General features: G+C 42.9%; 1 protein-coding gene across 1 annotated transcript in view; it reads right to left on the reverse strand.

Moving 5' to 3' along the window:
• Positions 1 to 26177, reverse strand: part of snap29 (synaptosome associated protein 29) — a 32187-nt gene extending 6010 nt beyond the window's left edge. Inside the window, exons 1-3 of the mRNA XM_060843453.1 lie at positions 25855 to 26177; positions 18164 to 18354; positions 12476 to 12561 (exon numbers count right to left, since the gene is read on the reverse strand). Of these exons, the coding sequence (XP_060699436.1) occupies positions 12476 to 12561; positions 18164 to 18354; positions 25855 to 26097 (520 nt within the window). The 5' untranslated portion in view covers positions 26098 to 26177. The remainder of the gene's footprint in view (positions 1 to 12475; positions 12562 to 18163; positions 18355 to 25854) is intronic.
• Between the last annotated feature and the right edge of the window lie 998 nt (positions 26178 to 27175).

Below are 27175 nucleotides of genomic sequence, written 5' to 3' on the forward strand. Positions count from 1 at the left end.
ATAAGGCTAGAGAAGGGACTCTGGCATATCACATAGCTAGTGCAGCCTAATCTCGGAACCAAATTCAAAGCCCACAGGATTGACATACAGAAAGTGGAGCTCCAGTTGAATGGCATCAGATAAGCTTGGTATTGGAAACAATGATTACAGGAAAAGTAGAGGAAATTCAGCCCATCAAATCTAGGTAAACACTTTGCAAGAGCAGTTTAGCTAGCCCTACTGCTCAGTCCAGAACAAACATCAAACTACACGCCATCCAAGGAATCCACAAGCTTGCCTGACTTTCGGTGAGTAGGTGAGTGACCACGACCATCTAGAAGGACAAACAGCAGATAGGTGGGAACACCACCTCCCGGTTATTTCCTTCCAAGCCACTTCCCATCCTGTCGTCTTGGATGTTTTACTGATCTGTGACTGGGCCAAAATCCTGGAATTCCCTCAGGGCATTATGGGTCTACCTACAGCATGTGGACTGCAGCACTTCAAGGCTACAGCTCACCCCCACCTTCTCATGGACAACTTAGGGTGGGCAATAAGAGGTGACCAACCAGCAATGGCCACATCCCATGAGTGAATACATTTTCCTTAAAAGAAACTGTACAATCCAATTGTCAGACCAAGACACTTGGCTCAAAAATCCACCTGCCTCAAGGATCCAAAGCACAAATGTTCTCAAAGCAGGCAGACTGACTATTAGTTCCCATCATGTGTCAAGAGGGAAGGCAGTGAAGGTTTTAGGGAAAGGGGCATTTCTCAAATTGTAAACATATGGGAAGTGGTTTCCCTAATTATCAGCACTGGATCACTCAGTGGGCACAGGCAACGTGCTTTGAAAGATCATCATTTCTTATTGACAGCAAGAGGATCCTGGTAGTAGCTACAATAATTTAGAAAAGAAAAAAGGTAAGGAAACAGGAGCGGCTCCAGTGGATTGTGCATTTAATGAAGGAAACAAAATTCTGGCTTTAATACTGGAAGTATAAGAACTCAAACTGAAGTGAGCTTCTACATTTCTGGTCAGGTATGGAGTGAAGAACATTGAGCCTGTTGTTAGAGCGAGGGTGTAAAAGTGTTAGAAAAACCATCAGGTTGGTTTACATAGATACAATAAAGGGATGAAGGCTGTTGTGTGGTTCACTTAAGTTATAGCTTGCTCCACTACACCCCTTTCCAGCTAAAAACTGACAAGATTGGGCAAAGGTACCTCAGTAATTAACACTGCTGCTTCACAGCATCAGGTACTCAGGTTCAAGTCCAGCCTCGAGTGACTGGAGTTTGAACACTCCCCACGTCTGTTTTTCCTCTGGGTGCTCTGGTTCCTTGCACAGCCCAAAGATGCACAGGTTAGATGGAGTGGCCTTGGGAAATGCAGAGTTTACTGGACTGGGATGGGTCTTCTCTTTGGAGGGTCAATGGGGACTTGGTGGGCCTTAATGGCCTCCTTGGGATTCTTGATGGCAAGTTGTGTTACATTAAGTTAGAACGATTTCACTGAGTAACATCCCAATGAGGAAAAGTGGAAAAAAGATCTTTAATATTAAATATTATTTTTAAGTGCAAACTCGTCTGTCCAAGCCATTGCTGAAGATGAAATAGTAAATAAGAGTGAAAAATCCAAACATGGAGACAAAAATAAAAGCAGGAAAGACTTAGAGAAAACCATTAGTGATTGAAGTGGCCACTCCTACACTACAATATACTTGTGTACATTAACATGAACATTTAAAATTTATGCCAAGAATTGAAAGACACATGGAAGTAATTACAATCCTGTACAAAAATCAGAGGACAAGGTAGCAAAGAAGATGCATTTGAATTGTGTCGAGTTGCAAAATCCAGTCAGCAGCACCAGCTCAGAACAGGAGCACATCACATCTTTGTTGGACTGAGGGCCAAGAGCTACAATATCCAAAAACAAATAAACCTCCACTATTACAAGTAAAATTCATATCTTTTAAAGAAGTTCAAACGAAATGTGAGATGCCTATTTCTTATAGAAATGTGGCTTAGGAGTTCGACTGTTTCTTTACAAAGTCATGGTTCATTAAAGTTTAGCTCATGATTAGTTTTCTTTGGAACGATTGCATCAATTTTGGTGCTTAATTATCCTTAAAAAAAAAATAAACCCTTAACCCCAATGTGATTTAAATCCTGGCTGGAAGATCACATCCCACAAAATGATGTGTGAACTCTGCAGTCAATGACATCCCACCTGCAATTTACATCTTCCAAAGTTCCTGGTTATAACCAAGCTATGGATCCCTCGGTACAGCTGCCTTTGGCAGTTTTACCCTAAGAAGCCTGCCTTTATACAGGCCAGGCAGGCATGTGTTAGCTGGTCATCCAAACACCAAGGCCAACTTGGAATCTCAGCTCCAACTGATCACTTCCTCACATGGATCACTGGATGGCACAACACGGTAACACCACATCAGTCAGTACTCCCCTCTCTTTAGACCACGAGAGGAGAAGCCAACTGCAAGCTCCTTCGTCAAACTGGCTGGATCATTTCCACTCAGATGCAAATTGAACAGGAAATCTCTTGCTGCAATTCTTTAAGAAATATTCATTTTAAAACATAACCATATTAACTTGAATGCATAACAAATCTTTGCAAACTAAATAACTATTGTGATTAGTACAGAACACACAACACTGTTGGTATGACATACACTAGTGCCACCTAGTGCTACGGACTAAATACTGCAGCATTATCACCTGCATTGCAAGTTTATCACCAGCAAATGAGGCTTGGTTAAATTAGAGAATTATCTGGGAATGCATTTCAAGACTACAGTTTGAAATGAAGGAATCAGGTCAGAATAGGTACTAATTTTAGTATAGGTAGAAAGTGGTTTGCTAATAAGAAACTGATTGGCACAAATGGACCTACTTCTCTTGTAGGTACATTCACATATTAAATAAAAAAGATTGCTGAACACAAATTCCTCTCCATGGCAGTCCCAGACTATGTTTAGAAAGTTGAAATCCCATACCATTATAACCCTATTATTCTTACAACTGTGATACCTTTAGATATTCACTCCAATTTCCCACTTGCTGTTTTGGGGGGGGGGGGGGGGGGAGATGCCTCGTCCATTTAACTTGCCCCCCTCATCAGTGTCAACCTTCTCGTCTCAAGAGGGTCCCACCAACCCCAAACTAGTTTGGGGACTGAGTAGCACTAGCAAGCCTTCCCACAAGGATCTGCATACCCCTCCAGTTCAGGTGCAATCCTTCCCTCTTCGAGGGATCACTTCTGCCCCACAAGAGATCCAAAGATGTGAGCCCCTGCCCCAGCTCCTCAGTGACTCATTAATCTGCCCTATCCTCCTATTTCTCCTCACACTCACATGGCACCAGTGATTCAGGAGTTCACTGTTGACATCTGCTTTTTAAACCTCCAGCCTAACTTCTTACATTCTCTCAAAACCTGATCCCTTTCTCTACCTACTTCATGGATTCAGCACAATATCTGACTGCTCACACCTCAGAATTTGCTGCAACTGCTCAGTGATATCCTTGACCCTGCACCGTGGAGGGAACACACCACCCTGATGTCTCACTTAAAGCCAAAGAAATGCCTGTGCTTCAATTACAGAGTCCCCGATCGCAATTGAAAGTTTGGACCTTGACATACCCCCTTAACAGCCAGACATTATGTGAACTGCAGAGCGCAATTTCCATCAATATCCAAAACAGGATACTTATTTGAAAGGGAAACATTAACATGAGATTCTTCCACGATATCCTACCTCACCTGACAGTCCCTCATGTGAACCTGACTGTACCCTAAAGCTATCAACCTCCGACTTCTGTATACTCCTCAGAGATCCACCTGCCATTCTATGCAGTCGGATAGGAGCTACGGCCAAACACTTGCCATAGACAGAGTCTCCAGGGACATTCCTGGTGAAGGGCTTATGCCTGAAACACTGACTCTCCTGCTCCTTGGATGCTGCCTGACCTGCTGTGCTGTTACAGCCCCACGCTTTTCAATTCTAACTCTCCAGCATCTGCAGCCTTGACTTGCTCGTCTCCATGGACCACTCCCATTGCCCATATCCAACAAGAGGAGCATCCCACTCTACTAAATGGCACATCTGCCCCTTTCGCAAGTTGTGGACTTAGACTTACCTTAAGAATAAAAACATTCAGCTCCAATCCCAGCATCTGCCACTTGTGGCATTCTGATCTTGGAAACATTAATATCTATTGTATTAAGAGGGCAACAGGAACAGATCAAAGTCCAACCTTTAAAAAGGAACCAACCCTTCCTCTATCCACAATTTATCTTTTACCATCTAAAATTAATATTCTTAAATTCCAAAACTTAGCTGAACTTAAAATTCACAAACTAAATCTGTTAAGGCTCCAAAGTGAACAGCCTCCTAAACCTTGGCCAGCTCTGAGTGATGGCTTGCTGATCCCTCAGCCTTCTAGATTTGACCTTTCAATGCCAGCAACTCTGGGAACCCTCCACCTAAATGTGAATCTGTTGCATTTGGCACTGTAGAGATGCCCCTCTCCAGAACTCCTGTACTGACCACCTCTCCACATGGTGCTGACAACAATCCATTCTCTAACTTTAGTGTCTCCCTTCGCTGATGGAATTTCTTTGTTTTTGTGATTTTTGTTTGAAACGTCTCAAGAGAAAGCTAAAAAGCCAAGCGTTTACAACTCTCACCTCCTTTTCAGACTGGGAGTGGCAGCCTTCAACTGAAATCCTAAACCAGGACTCAAAACCTATAATCTCATTCAGACTAGTGTGCTACCAACTAAACCATGGCAGAGAGTTAAGAGTCAGATGTACAGTACAGAAACAGACCTTTCTGTCCAACTCGTACATGCCGATCAAATATCCCAACCTAATCTCTTCCCATTTGCCAGCACCCAGCCCATATCCCTCTCAACCCTTCCTATTCATATTCCCATCCAGATGCCTTTTAAATGTTGCAAATGTACCAGCCTCCACCACCTCCTGTGGCAACTCATTCCATACACATGCCACCCTCTGAAAAGGTTGCCCCTTAGGTCACTTTTATATCTTTCCCCCCTCACCCTAAACCTATGCCCTCTAGTTCTGGACTCCCCTACCTCAGGGGAGAAAAAAAAGACTATTTATCCTATCCATGTCCCCCATGATTTTATAAAGCTCTACAAGGTCACCCCCTCAGCCTCCAATGCTGCAGGAAAGACAGCCCCAGCCTATTTAGCCTCTCCCTACAGCTCAAACCTTCAAACTGGCAACATTCTTATAAATCTTTTCTGAACCCTTTCAAGTTTCACAACATCCTTCTGATAGGAGGAAGGCCAGAACTGCACACAGCATTCCAAAAGCAGCCAAACCAACATCCCGTACAGCTACAACATGACCTCCCAACTCCTATATTCAATGCTTGGACCAATAAAGAAAAGCATACCGAACACGTTCTTCACTACCCTATCTACCTGCAACTCCACTCTCAAGGAACAATGAACCTGCACTCCAGAGGTCTGTGGTAAGGTCCTGGGGGAGTGTTGCTGAACTTTCAGTGCTTAAGTCCTGCTCTGATTTGCCTTTCCAAAATGCAGCACCTCACATTTACCTAGAATAGAATGAATTGAATCCCTAGCATGGAAGCAGGCCATTTGGCCCATCAAGTCCACACCAACCCTCTGAAGAGAAACCCACCCAAAACCATTCACCTACCCTATTACTCTACATTTACCCCTGACTAGTGCATCCAACCTACACATCTCTGAACACTATGGGCAATTTAGCTTTATCAATTCACCTTACCTGCACGTCTTTAATCTGTGGGAGGAAAGCTGAGCACCCAGAGGAAACCCACGCAGACATGGGGAGAACTTGCAAACTCCAGAGTTTCTCAAGCCTGGAATTGAACTTGGGTCCCTGGTGCTGTGAAGCAACAATGCTAACCACTGAGCCACCGTGCTGCCCATTAAACTCCATCTGCCACTCCTCAGCCCATCTGATCAAGATCCCAATTTACTCCGAGGTAACCTTTGTTGTCCACTGCACCTCCAATTTTGGTGTCATCTGCAAGCCTAATAACTATATCCCCCATGTTCACATCCAAATCATTTGTAAAAAATGACAAAAAGCAGTGTACCCATCACCGATCTTTTGGAACACCATTTTCTAGCTGTCCCTATACCTATGAACATCTGCCCTCAATCAACTTTTGAAAGTTCTTGCCTAATACCATCAAAATTAGCCTTCCTCCAATTTAAAACTTCAACTTTTAGATCTGGTCTATTCTTTTCCATCACCATTTTAAAATTAATATAATCATGGTTGCTGACACCTCAGTCATCTGCCCTGCCTTCTACCATCATGGCCCATCAACCCCCCAACACCCACCACCTCACTTGTTTAAATCCTCCCAAGCAGCTCTAGCAAGTCTCCCTGCCAGTATATTAGTCCCCTTCCAATTCAGGTGTAATCCATTCTTCTTGTGCAGGTCACTTCAACCCCAGGAGAGTCAAAATGATCCAAAGAAACGTGAACCCCTCTCCCCTGCACCAGCTCCTCAGCCACACTGACTTCATCTCTCTATCCTCCTATTCCTACCCTCACTAGCTCACAACATAAGTAATTCAGACATTACTACCCTCAAGGATCTCCTTTTTAATATTCCTCCCTAACTTTCTTTACTCTCCTTTCAGAAACTCATCCTGTTCCCTTCCAATGTCATTAGCACCAATGTGTACAATGACCTCTTGCTGGGCCCTCTCCCTTTGAGCATATACCCTCATATCTTTGATCCTTAACCAGAAAAATCTCGTTTGTTTTAATAAGCTTGTTTTATTTAACATTCAGTATTAACAAATATTTTCATGAAGACTTCTTTCTCTCCCAAAGTGAAGGCAATGATTTTCAAAGACAGAGGAACCACCCAACGAGCAAATCAGAGCAGTTTTTGTAAATTATTCAAACCCAGGACGTGGATCCCATACAAGGTTAATGAAAGAAGAGATGCTAGCCAACAAACCAGATTAAAAGAAAGTCTGACGTCAATGGTAAAGGAAAAGCTAATGGAGGAACACCAGAAGCATTTGCAATAAACTGTCTGAATTACAGGCTGCTTGGATCAAGGAACTACGATACAAGCTGAACAGAAATACTGCTGACCTTGGAAGATGGACAGAAATAGGACAGCAAAGGAGAGAATCTCAGAAATACAATAAAGGCAAAGAGAGTACAGTTCTCTATGCAAGGACACAACAATTAAAAACATGTTCAAAAGAGAAAAAAAACCCCACCATAAATGAAGTGGTTTTAGTGGACTTTAGAAAGGACAAGCCAGTGTATCAAGAGTTGCAAAGAAAACATTGCGATAAACTCCTTACAAAATACTATTAGTACCCAAATATTGCAGGGACAAAAATTGGATAGATAAAAGAAACTGGCTGCAGGGCAGAAAGCAAGTGTTATTGGTTACAGACTATAAATTTGTCAATTTACTGTAACAATAGAAGCAGCTGTGGATTCACAGCACATTGATATTTTACCTAATATACTTCCCATGCAAAAGTGGTCAAAAACAATGGCATGATTACATTTAACAAAGAATAAAAGCACATACAAAAGGAAATAAAGGGATGGTTAAGGGTAGACCTTTGAGGTCGAGAGTACACCAAGAGTCAGGGACTCACTAATACCTAGAACCACAAGTAACAATAGAATACAACTACATAACCAAAAGCAGCAGAATGTGAGGAACAGGAAGTGATTAAACGTAATGCTCAATTCACATCATTCATGTTTGGTTCTGGTGAGACATGAGGGAAACATTTAGAACTAGAGTACAGTTTAGAGAAAAGGCACAGAGCCAATCCCTCGCACCAGAGGACTGGGTTTAGGAAGAAAACCTGGAAGACAAATCTGAGCTTTTCTGCCTTGAAGGCAGATTACAGAGCAGGTATTATTGAGATATAAAAAAGTAGTAAGAAAATTATTTTTGAACTCAACAGTAAGCAGGCTAAGAGGATAAACGTGAGTTAAATGCCAGAAATGTGTTTATATGTAAACAACATTTGTAAGAGAGTAAAAATAAAACAAATTACAAAGAGCTTTTGGGGGGGGGGGGGGGTAGAAAAAGTGGCCAAACAAAAACTAAAATATCCTCTCATCTGTATTTCTATCTTTGGGACTGGACCTGTTTTCCTGAAGCTTTTCTAGTGTTCATTAACTTTAGGTACCAATTCAGTTTTTTTTAGAAAACTTTTCAAAAGGTCTTTGAACCATGTTAAATTTTGTTAGAAAAAGGTGCATGTTCCTTGAACTCAAACACATTCAGTGTTAGCCAATGAAGTGCCACATTTCTTGTGACGTTGAAGTCCAATTGTTATCCCAGAAAGGTGATGGATATCAAGGGGACAAAGTTCCTCTACCTGCAGAGGAAACAAATTGCATTCACATAGTCCTCCATTCCCAATCAGGTGTCTAATGATAGAAAAATGTTGCTGAATAGCTAACAACTCAGAGTATTGATCACGAATGATGATAGGGAATTGAACATTGTAAAAGAGGCACAGTTTTATGTTGTATCAATCATTAGTGTGTTGATAGAATATGGGCAAATTCCACCATTGGGATTCAAACCCAGGTCCCCAGAACATAACCTCGGTCTCCGAATTAACAGGGCTGAAAATATGTTGCTGGAAAAGCGCAGCAAGTCAGGCAGCATCCAAGGAACAGGAAATTCGACATTTCGGGCATAAGCCCTATTTCAGGAATGAGGAAAGTGTGTCCAGCAGGCTAAGATAAAAGGTGGGGGGGGGGGGGCGGCGATGGAGATGCGATAGGTGGAAGGTGGTCAAGGTGAGGGTGATAGACCGGAGTGGGGTGGGGGCGGAGGGGTCAGGAAGAAGATTGCAGGTTAGGAAGGCGGTGCTGAGTTCGAGGGATTTGACTGAGACAAGGTGAGGGGGAGGGGAAATGAGGAAGATTTCTCCAGTTGAGTTCATCCCTTGTGATTGGAGGGTTCCCAGGTGGAAGATGAGGCGCTCTTCCTCCAACCATCGTGTTGCTATGGTCTGGCGATGGAGTCGTCCAAGGACCTGCATGTCCTTGGTGGAGTGGGAGGGGGAGTTGAAGTGTTGAGCCATGGGGTGGTTGGGTTGGTTGGTCTGAATTAACAATTTAGCTATAAACCATAATTGCCTCCCCAAACAAGGGGTTTTGGCTCAGTGAAGGTATGGAGATATAGCTCCAAGTTAGATAGAAGCAACATACTGTGGATTTGAAATGAAAACAGTACTGGACAACCTCTCCACAGCCACTGCCAGAGCTAGTGAGTTTCCCGGGCACTGTTTCAGTTCCAAGCCAGCACAATGTGTTGCACGGGTGGAAACGGCACCTGCTGCCAGCATCTTTCGAGAGGCTAAGATTGCAGGTTTGGAAGGTGCTGTTGAAGGCACCTTGACAAGCCGCTGCAGGAGGTACACAGCAACAACGGCACAAATGGTTAAGGCAGTGAACACAAAGTCGTGGATGGGGTGCTGATTTCTGTTTTCCAGATTACGGTGAGCTTTTGTGGAAGCTGTAACTATCCAGCCAAGTTGAGTAAAGAAGAGAGGGCACTGAATTACATTCCTGATTTGTATCTTCTAGATGGTGTGCTACACAGTCCACAGACTGACCTCCTGTAGCCAAAGTATGGATAGTCCAGTTATACTTCTAGTAAGTGGACCTCAGGATGTCGAGAGTAAGTGATTTGGTATTGGTTACGCTGTTATCGAATGCATAGCCGAATGCTCTTGGAGAAACTGCCTGTGTGTGGTGCAAATTATTTGCTAAACACGAGCCTGAAAAGTTTTCCAGTCAAAAGTGTGGTGGTGGAAAACAGGTCAGGCAGCATCCGAGGAGCAGGAGAATCAATGTTTTGGCCATAAGCCCTTCATCAGGAACCATTCCTGATGAAGGGCTTATGCCCGAAATGTTGGCTCTCCTACTCCTCAGGTGCTGCCTGACCTGCTGTGCTTTTCCAGCACCACACGTGAAGCTTATCACCAGATATGCAGTCCTCACTTTCTCCTCCCTGAAAGTTTTCCAGAGCTGACTGCATAAGGGAAAAACATGACTGGTCAAGTAACTGAAGAGTCATGAATAATACCAAACAAATATCGCCATGAGCAGTGAATATCCCCACTTCACTATATTAAAAAAAAGGGAGTGAAAAGATAATGAAGCAGTTAGTGATTAAAGGAATTCCTGCAGCAATGTCTTCAGTTGGAAGCGAGGCCTCCAGCGATCACAGCCATCTGCCTTGATGCAAGGTACAACCAACAGTTTGAATACCAGATCCTTCAGAACTTTAGAATGGCCATTTTTTATTTATTGAAGACTTGAAAAGTTGTTTCAATTATTAGTTCATTTCCTTAAAATTCCACAAATCTAGTACAATTTCATCTGGCAGTTTTCCATTTTCTCATACTGAAATCATTTGACTGAAGTAGAAATACAGCGGATACAGTTGTCACCCTCGTGTCAGACAGTAGCTTCAAGAGATAAGATTGATTTTTATATTAGGAAAGGTACCAAGGAATACAAAAGGGAAAACAAATCTATGGCACTGAGGATGAATGGAAGCCAAAAAGGGCCCGAACGCCCTGTCATTTCCTATGCACCTTCCTTCATAGATTACCATAGTCCTTACTAAATCTGTGGCAGTCTACCATCTTCGGAGATAATGGTTGCAATGTGGCAGCCAACAGTATTACACATTGGCTGATGCAGCTAAGGAGCCTAATCTGGCATGACCGAGTCGGTCACATTTGCTGTAGAGAAACAGCGGGCCAAGAAGGTGCAGTGTTTTTCCACCTTTTATCTGGGTCTCCTCCTTTGCCAATTGAGCTGTTCATTTCTGGTAATCTCTTCTGGTGTTCTTTAAAGTGGCTGCAATTAACCAGTTGTTTCGAGACCAACAGATCAGAGTTCCCAGGATTACACACTGGCTGTTTGGACTCTGGTACTTCAGGAATGTAACAAAGAGCAAAAGAAATAAAACCCAGACTTGGATTTTCTGTTGGCATTCTCCAAGAAAGATGGAACGCTATTTGGTACCTTGTGTACTGCTGGATAAGGCTGAAGATAACAGGAACTGAAAAGGGGCTTCACAATGGGCTAAGTAGAACATAGAACAAAGAACAGAACAGGCCCCTCAGCCCACGATGTTGTGCCGAACATTTGTCCTAGATTAAGCACCTATCCACGTACCTATCCAATTGCCGCTTAAAAAGGTCACTAAAGATTCTGACTGCCACTCCCACAGGCAGCACATTCCATGCCCCCACCACACTCTGGGTAAAGAACCTACCCCTGACATCCCCCCTATACCTTCCACTCTTCACCTTAAATTTATGTCCCCTTGTAACATTGTCGTACCTGGGGAAAGAGTCTCCGACTGTCTCCTTGATCTCTATTCCCCTGATCATCTTATAAACCTCTATCAAGTCACCCCTCATCCTTCGGCGTTCCAATGAGAAAAGGCCTAGCACTCTCAACCTATCCTCGTACGACCTATTCTCCATTCCAGGCAACATCCTGGTGAATCTCCTCTGCACCCTCTCCAAAGCTTCCACATCTTTCCTAAAGTGAGGCCACCAGAACTGCACACAGTACTCCAAATGTGGCCTTACCAAGGTCCTATACAGCTGCAACATCACCTCACGACTCTTGAATTCAATCCCTCTGCTAATGAACGCTACTACACCATAGGCCTTCTTACAAGCTCTATCCACCCGAGTGGCAACTTTCAAAGAGCTATGAACATAGACCCCCAGATCCCTCTGCTCCTCCACCTTACTCAGAACCCTACCGTTAACCCTGTATTCCGCATTCTTATTTGTCCTTCCAAAATGGACAGGGTTGAATTCAATCTGCCACTCCTCAGCCCAGCTCTGCATCATACCTAAGTCCCTTTGCAGCTGACAACAGCCCTCCTCACTATCCACAACTCCACCAATCTTTGTTGAACGATGCTGAGTCATTCAGGTCTAAGATTGCATGAATCATGAACTTCTGCCTCTATCAGATAAGGACAAAACATTTGAGATTGATCATGTCACAGACAATTCCGAATAAGACATACAGTTGGCAGAGAGACCGGTGTAAAAAGCAGCCTGAGAAAACCCTTTTTATCCACCAGAACTTAATACCGCAGGAGGTACCCTACGTCAGGAGGCATGCAGATGCCGAGAAGACTTCCAACCTGGCCAGCTGCTGACCCTCCTGGGTAACATATTGGGTTAGTTACAGAACCCAGAGTAGCGAAAAAAAGAGTAATGAGATATCTCTAGAAGTTAAGTGTGTTATTCAGTACAGTACTTAAATCACTTGAGTTTTATAGAGCTCCAAGCGTCTCCATTGTATCTTCCATGTATATACCGCTGTCTCACAGATGGGCAATAGTATCACCTCCTCCCCTCCCCACCCCCCCCCCCAACCCGACCAAAAAAGAATTACCTGAAGTGTCGAGTTTCCTCAGGTTTGGATGGTTCGCTCGGTACTCATTTTCCTGCTGCATACTCTTATCCAAAGCATCTTTTAATCTATGATGAAATTTAAGAGATTTTAAAATATCAAATAGCTGATCATGTAGGTAAGTGGACTGTAAAGTTCTAGAGTTAATAAAAAATTCTCTTGATGAGCCTTAACACTATTGCACTGTGCTTGACATCTGATAACAAGGCAGCCAGATAGTAGTTATCTGCTGCTAAAATTTGCGCATGCTCTGAGCTATACATGGAATCAGCTTGCTATTCAAAAATCTGACCAAAAACCCAAAATAATAAGTGCCACACTAAGTGTCATGGAACTGCACTATTTGGGCAAGTAGGAAATATGAATCAATTTGACTTGTGCTTTGTAGACAACAGACAGGCTCTTGAATTTCAGACGACAAGTTACCCACTGCTATCCTGACCTTTTCTTGTAGTCATAATATGAAGTGATTAGTCTCGTCGAGTTTCAGCATGTTGATAGTCAGATTCAGCAGTGGCAACGCTGAATGTCATGGGGTGACAGTTAGCCTTTCCTGTTGCACATGGTTAATGCCTGGCACTTAGGTCATACAAATACTACTTGCTGTTTGTCAGCACAAAGCTGGATATTGTTCTGGCATTGTGGCATTTGGACCTGAACTGCTTCAGTACCGGAGGCTTCACAAAAGTCATTAAATAAATGAGCAATCAATCCCACTACTGAGCGAACAATGATGGGGAAGTCATTGATAAAACAACTGAAAAGAGTTAGGCCAAGAATATCAACATAAACTCCCAAGGTAGTGTCCTGGAACCAAAATGGAGCAACTACAAACATTTTCCTTTGTCAATTATGACTTCAACCAGTGGATAAGCTTTACCTAGATCCCCATTGACTCCAGTTGTGGCCAGTACTCATCGGAAGAGGATGAGAAGACAACTTATTCAAAATAAGATCGAGGTTTGACAGATACAGCACAATTGTGCAGATTCCCATTTCCCACATCAAATCACTTTTATAGCTTATTTAAATCTAAAGTCAGAATGAAAGGATGTGAGAAACTTGGAACTAAGAGGAGACCCAATACCAGCAGCATATACACTCGATTTGCAGAGCTGGACAGCATGGACACAGACCCTTCAATCCAACTTGTCCATGCCAACCAGATAGCTGATATTAATCTAGTTCTGTTTATCAGCATTTGGCTATATCCCTCTAAACGTTGTGATTTATATACCCATCCAGATGCCTTTTAAAAGTTGTAATTATACCAGCCTCCACCACTTCCTCAGGTAGCTCAATCCATACAAACACCACCCTCTGAAAAAGCTGCCCCTTAAAGCTCAACCCACCCTTCACCTGAAACTTATGCCCTCTAGTTTTGGATTTCCTTACCCTGGGGGATAAATAAAGATGCCAGCTATTTATCCTATCCATGGCCCTCATGATTTTATAAACCTCTAAAGGATGCCCCTCAGCCTCCAGGGAAAACAGCCCCAGACTATTCAGCCTCTCCCTATAGCTCAAACCTCTCAATCCTGTCAACATTTTTGTACATCCTTTCTGAACCCTTTCAAGTTTCATAACTTCCTTTTTACAGCAGGGAGACCAGAATTGCACATAGTATTTCAACAGTGGCCTAACCAATGTCAAGCACAGCTGCAACATGACCTCCCAACTCCTGTACTCAATACTCTGACCAATAAAGGAAAGCATACCAAATGCCTTCTTCACTAGCTTATTTACCTGTGACTCTACTTTCAAGGAGCTATGAACCTGCACTCCAAGGTCTCTTTGTTCAGCAACACTCCCTCAGACCTTTCCATTAAGTGTATAAGTCTTGCTAAAGATTTACTTTCCCATTTATCTAAAAATTAAACTCCCTCTGATACTCCTCAGCCCATTGGGCCATCTGATCATGGTTCTATTGTACCAGAGGTAACCTTCTCCGCTGTCCATGACCCATCCACGTTTGATGTCATCTGCCAACTTACTAACCATATCTTCTACATTCACATCCAAACCATTTATATTAAATGACCAAAAAAAACCACCGGTGGACCCAGCACTTGTTAACATAAAGCTGGTTCACAAGGTTCGCTCTGACTTAACGACTTTGTGCAAAGACAGGACCTGTTGAATTTATCAAATCTAAAGACACCAAAACATGGATGCATGGTCTGTGGGGATTACTGACTGGCCAGCATTATGCATACCCAAACTGTCCAGTGGTCAGCTAAGAGTCAAGCACATTGCTGTGGATCTGGAGTCACATCTGGACCAGACTGATTTCTTTCCCTGAAAGACAATAGCGAACCAGATGGGATTGTCTGACAAAATCAGTCAGTCTCATGGTCATTAGTAGACTCAATCCCAGATTTTTATTGAATTCAAATTCCACCATCTTCCATGGTGGATTGGAACCATGGACTAGATTGATAATCTAACAAATAATACCACCAGGCCCCTGCCTCCCCAGTGGGGCTGGTTGTTGTCACAAATGCTAACTTATAATTGTTGAACAAAGTTCCCCTGACTGTTTAATTTAGAGTAAGCAAAAATCAATGTTTCAAACAATAGCTTAAATTTTCCTTTACTAACTAAAAGAGGAAAAAAGGTTTCTAGACTAGGGAAGGAAGTTGCTTTATTCTGGCACAAAAAAGAACTACACAACTTCCTCATGCATACAAAGCATAAAGTCATAAATTAACAGTGGCCTTACCGACAGCTATGTCATTGCCCCACTCTATTGTAACCATCAAACCAGGTGCAATGTAGAGTGCAGGAGGGCATGCCAGGAGCAGCACCAGACATTCCTAAAAAATGCCACATCAACCTGGTGAAGCTACCAAACAGGATTACTTGTGTGCCAAACCACAAACAAATGACAGGCAGAGCTAAGTGACTTAATCAGATCCAAGCTCTACAGTCCTGTCAAAATTCATCACGGACAAACATCACTTGAAACCAAACCCAAGCAGGTTACTGCGAAACAAGTCCACACAGATCCTGACCTTATTACACGGTCAGTTCAAACATGGTCAAAAGAGCAGAGTTGGTGAAGTGGTGAGAATGACGGACCTCAAAACCAAGGCTTTTAATCGATCAAATATGTCATTATTAAGCTTTGGTAAAACTGCAGCCATTAGGAATCAGGGGATAAACATTCTGCTGGTTGAAGTCATACATGGCACAAAACAAAAATGGCTTTGGTTGTTGGAAGTCAGTCTTCTCAGCTTCATCTCTACAGGAGCTCCTCAGGGTAGTGTCCTTAGCCCAACCACCTTGAACTGTTTGATCAATTACATTCCCTCCACCAGAAGGTCAGAATGGGGGTGCTTGCTGATAACTGCCCAGTGTCCAGCTTTTGAGCTTGTAAATCTTAACTAATGGCAAATGGGTTGACTGTAAATGAAGGGGTCTTGTCACTATTTCTTGAACCATGATTTTATTTAAATCAGTATGAGAGAAGGCATCCTTGGGCTAAGGTGAGGGCTTCTTTGGATTGGGAGAGTTTTTGATTCCTCAGCCCGTTAGTCAGTCAATCTGATCAATGTTCTGTTGGACCAGCAGGCAGCATTGTTGGTTAAAGCATTTATCAAGTTAGTCGGCGATCCTGGGTTCAAATCCTAGCAGTATCTATGCGTCATTGTAAAGCTCCCTTGATTAACCTTTTCTCCAAAGCCAAGTTGCTTTCCCAACCTGGAGCTGTCTAATGTGGCAGAATCTTTCCAAGGATACAAGCGACAGTAAACATTGAGGAGCATTTATGACTCCACAAATATAGAAGCAATCTATGCCAAATGCAGCAAGATTAGGTTTGACTGTCAAGTGCTAAGTAATAAATGCGAAGCAATAACCACTTTCAACAATAGAGAAACCACCATCATATCTGAACATTCAATAGCATTCCCATTGTTGAATCACTGACCAAAAACTGAACTGAATTAATCACGGGTACTGTGGCAAGGCTCTTGCAGAGCAATGAATGTTCCTACCACTGAGCCAGAAGGCCTGGGTTCAAGGCCCACTTACTCCAGAGACATCACATGTCTGAAATAGTTGATTAAAACGATTTTCAAGAGCCAGAGGTTAGGAAGCTGGAGTTAAACTATGTTACAAAAGTACTCTGTCAATAACCAGTGGTCAGATAAAGAAGCATAGAGTTGCAGTGGTACATTTTTAATCAGTGCTTGTTTTTCTGGATGCCAAAACCAGATGTCACATCTGACTGAAGACATTTTACTTAATTCAAATGGAAAGCATTTTCAATTCCATTTCAGATTACTGGGAAATTGCACATGTCAAAAACCTAATTACAGCAGCCTTCAAAAGGCATACTAAGTCAGAATACTGAGGTGTAATAATTGCAGTCAGTTAAAAAGTAAGGGTTGATTGGATCTTATATAATATTGCTATGCAATCTTATGATCATTCATTTAAGTTTGTGTGGAAGGAAACCAACTCAAAAGCTACTTTAATTGTGATGTGCATGCTGAAAAAATAAATTGGAGTACTATTGCAAAACTAAACAGAGCTTCGATTTTGAACTAGTGGCATATGGGTTTTCACTTGTATGAATGAAGGGATTTAATCATTAACTTGACAGCTTTGCAGGGGCCATGGTTTATTTAAACCAGCGCAAAATGCATTCTTGATGAGAAAATGGGATTCCTTTGCATTGGGAGAATTTTATGAATGGACAGAGTATACATGGAGAAGCATTAGCTTTCTATTTAGAAGGATCAGGATTTTTCTTTCACTTCAGGGGAAAAAAAAACTTAGCTTGAAAAACTTTTGTTTTGCTGTCCAGAGAGATCCTGGTTGAAGATAAAAGGTATGAAACAGATTCGCTTCGAGAAAAGAATTAGAATCATATTTCCAAGGTAAGGATTTTAGTTTTAAAAGTTACATTCAAGAGTGTCTGATTAGAACACAGTTAATTTGAAGAAAAGTTTAAGCTCAGTTTTTTCACCATCAGGGGAAAAAAAAAGTCAAATTCTATGACTGGAAACTGAAAAAAATTGTCAAGTTAAACCTGTAACTATGATACAGAAGAAAATTCTGTTAACTCAAGTGTTGAAATAAATGGGATTGCGCTGTGTTTCAAAATCTTGAAAATGGTCTATTGTGAATAGCTTGGTTGACTGTATTTTCTCTTATGGAAGATAGTAAATTTGTGTTTTATTGTCAAAAGCAAATCTGCAGCGTTGCATACTTGTGTTTCAGTGAAAGGTGACCTTGTTAAGTAACAAAAAAGCCTCCCAAGCCATATTTCAGTCCGGGATCTGACTTGTCCAGTAACATTAGCTGGGACCACAGTAACATCCAAATTACACGTTAGATACACAAAAGCGTAACAGCTTAATCATTGCCAAATCATTCAATGTAAGAAAAATGTTTTAATTAGAAACCAGTCCTGTGGCACTTAAAAATAAACTTGTCAGAGTTCAGAGCACACCAAGCGTAGAAGAGTTGAGGAGAGAGAGGTCAACATTATTGACTGAGGGTGAAAAAGCATCTGCCTTCAGAGGATGCCACTGAGAAAGAGGAAAAGTAGGACTGCAGGATAGAATCTGGGAGGTCACTGTGAGAAGTAGCAGAGAGAAATGGAGATGGACAAGGAGAATGAGAAAGGATGGACTGCGAAAGGAGGAAGAGGATACTTACTTGCTGCACGTTTGTGTTTCAGGCATTGGAGGGGCTTGTGGTTCTGGGTTCTTAGATTTGAAGTAGTTTGTAATGCCACCAAAGATACTCTTAATGCTGTTGATGTGTCTCTGGCTAACTTTTAAATCCTGGTCCATCTTATCCACCATGTTCTCAGATCGCTTAAGAGATTCACCTTGTCGCAGTAGTTCCTGTGGAGCATATAAACCACATCTATAATAACCATCAAGACAGGAGGTCCTGCACTGTGAATATAGGGAGTTTGGCAGGAAGTCAAAAAGCACAAGACCAAAAGACATAGAAGCAGAAGTTAGGCTATTTGATCTAATTGCCAATCACGGTTGATAAGTTTCTCAACCTCATTCTCCCCATAACCCTTGATTCTCAAGAACCTATCTACCTCAGTCTTGAATATATTCAATGACCTGGCCTTCACACCCTTCTATGGCACTGAATTCCACTTCTCTTCCCTCTACTTTTCATACTGCGACCTCAAAAAGTAATAATCACTGGATTAGCCATGTGCTAGAGAGAGAGTAGGGACAACAGGATAAGCCAGATGAATGCATGGCTGAGGAGCTGGGGCAGGGATTCAGATTGTTGGATCATTGTTAAAGTTCTAAATTGGGGCAAAGCCAATTTTAATGATATTAGACAGGAACTTTCAAAAAGTTGATTGGGGAGGCTGGCAAGGAGGTGGCTTTCTGAAATGAGATAACAAAAGGTGAGGACCAGCTGTTGGTGCGAAGGGGAAGGTTGGCAGAGTAGGGAACACAATGAGTAGAAGTATTGAGGCTCTGATCAAAAGAGGTGACATTAGGTAGATTCAGCTGGGATCAAGTGAATCCCTTGAATATTGGAGATTTATGACTAAGAGGGAAATCCTGAGGTGGCAAAGAAGGGCCATGTGATAGCTTTGGCAGATAGGGTAAAGGATAATCCAAAGAGATTCTGCAACTATTGTATATTAAGGACAAAATAGTAACTATGGAGAGAATAGGGCCCCTTAAGGATTAAGGCCATTGTGTGTGGAAGTACAGGAGATGAATGAGATCCTAAACAAATATTTCTCGTCAGCATTTACCATGGAGATTATGGAAGTGAGGGAAGTTGGGGAAATAAACAGCGATGTCTTGAAAAGAGTCCATATTACAAGGGGTGTTGTTGGAGGTATTAAGATGCATAAAAGGTAGCTAAATCCCCAAGACTTGATCAAATGTATCCCAAAAGATTGTGGGAAGCTCAGAAGAAATTGTGGGGTCCCTAGCAGAGATACTTGTATCATAGACAGCCATGGGTGAGGTGCCAGAAGACTGTAGGGTGACTAAAGTTATGCCATTATTTAAGAAAGGCTGCAAGGAAAAGCGAAGATACTACAGACCAGCAAGCTTAGCATCAATGGTAGGTATGTTGTTGGAGCGGATTCTGAGACAGGATTTATGTGCATTTGGAATTAGGGATAATCAGCATGGCTTTATGCATGGAAAATCATGTCTCACAAACTTGATTAAGGTTTTTTTTGGGAGATAACCAAGATGTTAGATGATGACAGAAGAGATGTTACTACATGGACTTTAACAAGAATCGGCATGATTGCTAAGGTCAAATCACATGGGATCCAGGGAGATAAGCCAATTTTGAATCCAGTTGGCTGACAGTAAGAGACAGTGGGTGCTGGGAGAAGCTTGCTGTTCAGACTGGAGGCCTGTGACCAGTGGTGTGCCGCAAGGATTTGTGCTGTTCGTCATTTATATAAATGTTTGGGATGAGAACACGAGGCACAGTAAGTTTGCAGATGGCACCAAAATTGGCAGTGCAGTGGATAGTGAACGGTTTTCTAAGATTACAACAGCAACTTGATCAACTGGGCCTGGGGCAGGAATTTAATTCAGATACAATGTAAGGTGTTGCATTTTGCTAAAACAAACCAGGGCTAGACCTACACAGCTAATGGTAGGGCCTGGGGAGTGTTGCCATACAGATAGACTTCAGGCTGCATGTACATAGTTCCTCGAAAGTGGCATCACAGGTAGACAGCATGGTGAAGGCAACATTTGGTATACTTTATTGGTCAGAGCAGAGTACAGGAATAGGTATATCATATTACTGCTGTACAAGACGTTGTTAAGGCCATATTTTGAATACTGCACACAATTTGGTTTGCCTTGGTATAGGAAGGATGTTACTAAACTGGAAAGGGTACAATACAGTTCTGAGATGCCTGGATTATATAGTGTGGGTGTGAGAATGATGTTTCAACGAATAGGAAAACTCTGACCCAAGGACACAGTCTCAGTGTTAGGGATGACCCTTTAGAACAGAGATGGGATTGGAATTTCTTTGGCCAGAAGTAGAAAATCTGCGGAACTCTGTCACAGAGGGCTGTGGAGGCCACATCGTTGAGTATATTTAAGATAGATACATTCTTGATTGATAAGGGGATCAAGGGTTATGGAGAAAAGGCAGGACAATTGGGCTGAGAAACATCAGCCATGACTGAACAGCACAGAAGATTTGATGGGCTGAATGGACTTAATTCCACACTTCACTTATGGTCTCATGGTCTTCCTGACGAAGGCGTTTTGCTCAAAATGTCGATTTTCCTGTTCCTCAGACACTGCCTGACCTGCTGTGCTTTTCCAGCGCAACACTAGTCTAATCTTCAGCATCTGCAGTCCTTACTCATTTATGGTAATATCAGTCCTAAATGGCCTACCCTGTATCATTAGATTTGACCCCTGGTTCTTAACTCCTCAGTCACCAGAAGCATCCACCTCATTAACTCCAGTGAACATAGCACTAACCAATTCACTGTCTGTTCATATCAGTCCTACTACCTCAAGAATCAGTTTGGTAAAACTTTGTTGTACTCCCTCTGTAGTACCATCAGCCTTCCTGAGCTAACTGTACAAAGCTCCAGGGTGGTCTCACCAAGACCCTGATCCTGTACTAGAATGCTCATGCCATGAAGGTCAACATACATCTGAATTTTTCACCACCTACTGCACCTGCAAGGCTACTTTCAGTGACTGGTGTTCAAGGACATCCAGATCTCATTGGCAATAGATTAGGAAAGGGAGGGTGCATTCAGATCATAATCTGCCTTCATGTTTTCGCAACCAGAGTGGAAAACATTTATCCACATTGCATAGCAATGATGTGTATTCTCCCAGTCTATTTTTCCCCACACCATACTAACATCCATTCATCCTCCCCTCAGTTTGCTCTGCTACCCAACGTTGTGTCATCCACAAATTTGTAGATATTACATTTTAGTTCCATTGTTTAAATACTTGCGTCACATCCAGATTTCGTCAGCACATTGCAAATATTGTGGTCTAGGCATCTTTATTCATGTCTAAACCTATTTTACCTTGCTTCACAAATATTAACAGGAACACTAGTTTATAACATCCTTACTTAGAAACAGAGCACTCAGTAAATTAGAATAAAAGTGAGGTTTCCACAGTTTTCCTGACCCACATTGTAGGTCACTGAAATATGATAAAATGGAAAGCAGCCTTGAAATGTTTGTGACAATTCTACAAGCTTGCAAGGAATACAATCACCAAGCACAGAAGGCAACCATTTGGTCAACTGTACCCAGATCAACACTAAAAGAATTCTCCCATTATTTCCTACTTTTCTCCCCTAAGCCCTTCCTTTATTGCAGCCTTCAAATAGAACGGATGAAAGTGCTTTTGATTTCGAACAGATAATTCTCACATAGAAAGACCTTTCACAATCTCAAAATGGATAAGTGGGCCAGGATGCTGTAGAACAACTCTTGCTCTTTTAAGAAATAGGATAGTAGATCTTCAATGTCCTTCTGAGGGGGTCAATGGGTTCCAGATATAACAATTTAGCTGGTAGACTTCAACTGAGTGCACCACTCCTTCAGTGTTTCTTACATATTTGATTTCTCACATTTATGGCCTAGTTTTGCAATGGAAACATCTTCCTCACAATTATTTTATGTATTGGAGTATCTCTATCAGGTCACTACATGGTCTTATCTTTTTCAAAAGACACCCTAGCTGTTCAGACTCTCAACGGTGATTAGCTTTTTAGTTCTTGGTTGTACTTTCTTCAGTTAGTCTTTCAATTATGGAAACCAGGACCATGCACAGTATTACATAGAGCGTACAAAACAACTAAGTCTTCGATAGTTGATTTACATGTTTGTGGGTTCATGGTCTATGCTACTCTTCTCATCCTATTACTTTACATTCCTTAAACAAAATAAATTAAAGAACTGAAGGTGCTGGAAATCAGAAACAAACGTCTCCAAAAACTCAAATGATCTGATAGCATCTGTGGAGACAAAGCAGAATTACCATTTTGGGCCCAGTGACTGCTTCAGAACTGACTAGCTGGGAAAAGGTTGGGAATAGAAGCAAACAGATGGGGAAAGGGGGGGGGGGGGGAAAAGAGTGGGGGTGGTGGCAGGGGACAGAGAGAATTCTCATTGTTATTCACCTTCACCATGTGGGAACAAGACTCACATTATCAATATGCAACCGCCAAATACTATAGATTGTTTTGCAAGAAGATGGTTCAATCCAGTTCCTCCCATTCCTTACTTTTGGAGTATGTTCCTGAAGTTTTTTTCCCCTTGCTCATATTTTTCCGAATGTCTTTTGAACCCATTCACCACCTTAACAGGAAGTGTGTTTGGAATCCTCATCACTCAGACAAATTAATGGGGTAGGAATTTTCAGTCATCAATTAGCTCCTCAGGTGATTGCTCATTGGAAATAGTTTATTTCTCTTTGCTTTTCTGACTCTTTCTTGATCTTAAACACCTCTGGCAAATCTCCTATTAGCCTTCCCTTCTTTTCCAGGGATAAGAGGTGAATGATACGGTGTACTCTTGTGAAATCTTATCTGCACCCTCTCCAAAGTCCTTGACTGCCCTTCCTAAAATGTAGGGCACAAAATGAAACATACTCCTCCAGCAAAGAACGAGCAAGAACTTCTTGTACCCAACAGAAGCAAAGACATTAACAACTTATATGAAAGTGAATGGAACTGAAAGAAAAACTGAGCTAAAGGGAGAATAGAACTGACAGGATCCTATCATGCATAATGTGAAGTGCCCTCTCCTGTACTAGGAAAGGAACCAAACTAATGGGTCTAGCAACATTTTAGCAAAATGTTATAGCATTTGCCTCTATTTCTCAAGTGCAGAGATCGAGATGCTTAATTAACTTGAGCAAAATCCAAAACCTAACTTCCACTCATGTTTTACTCAGTTGACCCCTTTGCCATGTCTCTTGCTCCTGCTAGAGCTGTGTTCCCAAAGGAACAAACATCCATCATTCAGTAATACATCTATGGGCATGTCCTCCCACCTTCAGGAACTGGCAAAAAAAAAAGTATCCTTTTTAAATGAAATGTACAACTTTCAGGAATGTTGTTAAATGTGGCACCTGTGCTGGAACAATTCAACTGTGGAGAGATAAGATACGCTGAGGCTCTTGAAAGAGGAAAAGGCTGGGGAAGTGGGGGAGGTAGAGGCAGGAACCCTGGAGTAGTGTTTAAATAAGCACTTGAAGCATCACATTATACAAATTCCAGGGCTGGAAAATAGTACTAAAATAGATGGATCGTGTTCTGAAGATTAGACTCAAAACATTAACACTTTTGTCTCTCCACAGATGCTGGAAGACCTAATGAGTTTCACCAGAACTTTGTTTTTGTTTATTCTTAGAAACAGATGTATACTTAATGAAGTTATGAAACTTGAAAAGGTGTTGAAAAGATTAAGGTTGCTGCCACGGTCAAAGGATGAGTTTTAGAGAGGGGCTGAATAAGCTGGCATGATATACCCTGGAGTGTCAAAGGTTATAGAGATTTATTAAATCATGAGGGGCAAGGAGAGGGTAAATTGACAAGGTCTTTTCACAGGTGTGAAAGTGTTCAATACCACGGCGTAGGCTTAAGATTAGATTGGATTGGATTCCCTACAGTGTGGAAACAGGCCCTTCGACCCTCTGAAGAGTAACCCACCCAAATCCATTTCCCTCTGACTAATGCACCTAACACTATGGGCAATTGAGCATGGCCAATTCACCTAACCTGCACATTATTGAACTGTGGGAGGAAACCACAGCACCCGGAGGAAATCCTCGCTGACACAGGAAGAACGTGCAAACTCCGCACAGACAGTTGCCAGAGGCTGGAATTGAATGCAGGTCCCTGGCGCTGTGAGGCTGCAGTGCTCACCACTGAGCCACTGTTAAGTGGAGGTAAAGATGTAAAAGAGACCTAAAGGGCAAAGTTTTCCTACAGAGGGTTGTGCACGTGTGGAATGAGCTGCCAGACGAAGTGGTGGAGAGAGGAAAAAAACTGCAGACACTGGAATCCAAAGTAGACAGCAAACAAGGCAGCGGAAAAGTCAGCGTTTTAGGTATAACCCTTCTTCAGGGATGGCTAAGGATTATACCCGAAATCATGACTTCCCCAGCTCCTGATGCTACCTATTTGCCGCGTACTTCCTGTTTGTCAACAAAGGAAGTGGAGGAGGCTGGTACAATTACAACATTTAAAAGGCATCAAGATGCACACATGAATAGGAAGGGCCTAGAAGAATATGCATAGAATGCTGGCAAACGGGACTAGATTAGTTTAAGATATCTGGTCAGCATGGTTGAGTTGGACCAAAGAGTCTGTTTCCATGTTGTACATCTCTATGAATTCTGGTTTCCCTTCCTATAGAGAGGATGTTGTGAAACTTGAAAGAGATCAGAAAAGACTTACAAGGTTGTTGCCAGGGTTGGAGAGCTTGAACTGTAGGGTGAAGCTGGATAGGCTGCGGCTGTTTTCTCTGGAACATCAGAGGCTGAGTGGTGACCTTTTAGGGGTCTTCAAAATCATGAAAGGCACAGAAAGGGTGAAAAGACAAGGCCTTTTTCGTTGGGTAGGGGAGCCCAAAAGTAGAGAACATAGGCTTAAGGGGAGAGAAAAGATTTAAAAGATACCTAAAGGGCAACTTTTTCACATACAGGGTTGTCAGTGTACAGACTGAGCTGCCAGAGGCAGTGGCAGAGACAGACAAAAGGGACTGTGGATACTGGAATCCAAACAGGAGGCTGGAAGAACACAACAGGTTAGGCAGGTGGAGAAGTCAACACTTCAGGTATAACCCTTAGCTAGCCCTGAAGGAGGGAGGGTTAGACCTGAAATGCTGACTTGTCCACCTTCTGAGAAAAAGAGAAAGTGAGGATTGCAGATCAGTCAAAGTGTGGCATTGGAAATACACAGCTGGGGCAGGAAAGTCAGCATTCCCATTCCAACTAGATACCCACCCACATTCCTGAAGACTTTATGCCCTAAACATTGACTCTCTGGCCAGCTGTGCCGTTCCAGCCCACACTTTTAGACTTCTCTACCTCCTGACGGTGCTGGGTTTGCTGTGGTCTTGTCTACAGAGGTAGTGCTGGGGGTTAGTACAACCATTTAAAAGGCATCTGGACAGGTACATGAATAGGAAGGGTTTGGAGGGATATGGGAAGAATACTAGCAAGGGGGGGACTGGATTAGGTTGGGATATCCGGTCGGCGTGGACCGAAGGGCCTTATTCCGTGCTGTACACCTCTGTGAGCAGCACAAACACGACGGGCCGAACAGCCTCTTTGCTGTGCTGTTGCCCCCCCTCCTCCTCCTCGGGCCCTGCCTCTCACTCTCACCTTGGCCGCCTCGGTGCCCACTTGCTCGGACTCGTACACGAGGGCGACGCTGCGGCCGCTGCTCTGCACGGCCCTCTCGGCGCTGCGCAGGGCCTGCTGCCTCAGGGACCACTGCCTGTCCTCGGCGCTGCTGCCAGGCCCGTCCTCCCAGGCCCCCGGCTGGCTCCTCCGGCCGCCAGGCACCTCCGGCTCGTCGTCATCGTCCTCAGCGAACGGGTTGTGGCGGTTGGGGTAGGCCGACATCCCCCTCCTCCCTCTCGGTGCCGCCGCCGGACTCAGGATCGCCTCCTTCACCGGACAACTTCAAATCACCTGACACCCCCTTTGACCCCTGCGCGTCATCACCACGTGACCCACCCGGGTGCTACGCGTCGAGGGCGCGGCCATCTTTCAGACTGGCTGCCAGCACCATCATGTGATTTCAGCCCCACTTCTCCACCCAAAAGAGTCCAGGCTAACTTTTCTGAAAATTAAAAATAAATCACACAACACCAGATTATATTCCTGATTTTACTGCTCCTTGGATGCCGCCTGAATTGCTGTGCTTTTCCAGCACCACTCTAATCTAAACACCAGATTATAGTCCAACAGGTTTATTTGGAAGTACAAGCTTTCGGAGCATTGCTCCTTCATCAGGGGCAGGATCACAGGACACCACTTATAGTAAAAGATCAAGGTGTCATACACTTATACTTGCTGATCACTCAAATAAGACAGTTAACCAAGAGCAGGAAGGGTAAAGGAATAGGAAGGGTTTTGAGGGATATGGGGCAAGTGCAGGCAAATGGGACTGGATTAGGTCAGGATGTCAGGTCAACGTGGACGAGTTGGACCGAAGAGTGTGTTTCTGTGCTGTAGATCTCTATGACTCTACAGCTAACTGATGTATTGAACAAACCTGGATTGCTGTTGATTGCGCTGGAAAAGCACAGCAGCTCAGGCAGCATCTGAGGAGCAGGAGAATTGATGTTTCAGGTATAAGCCCTTCATCAGGAAATACAAAGTTAAAAATCACACAACACCAGGTTATAATCCAACAGGTTTAATTGGAAGCAGCTTCGTCATGTGGTATATAGAGCAATGGGATCACATTCCTGTTGAAGGGCTTATTCCTGAAACTTTGATTCTCCAGATCGCCGGATGCTGACTGACCTGCTGTGGTTTTCCAGCACCACACTTTTCAACTCTGAACTCCAGTATCTGAAGTCCTCGCTTTCTCCTAGATTACTGTTAAGTCTTTAATCATTGAGAATGGGGATGCAGGTTTCAATTCATTAATATATAAATCCCAGAACTTCTTTTAAGTCACATTCCTGAGATA

The sequence above is a fragment of the Hemiscyllium ocellatum genome, chromosome 24 (genome assembly GCF_020745735.1).
Source record: "Hemiscyllium ocellatum isolate sHemOce1 chromosome 24, sHemOce1.pat.X.cur, whole genome shotgun sequence".
Taxonomy (NCBI): domain Eukaryota; kingdom Metazoa; phylum Chordata; class Chondrichthyes; order Orectolobiformes; family Hemiscylliidae; genus Hemiscyllium; species Hemiscyllium ocellatum.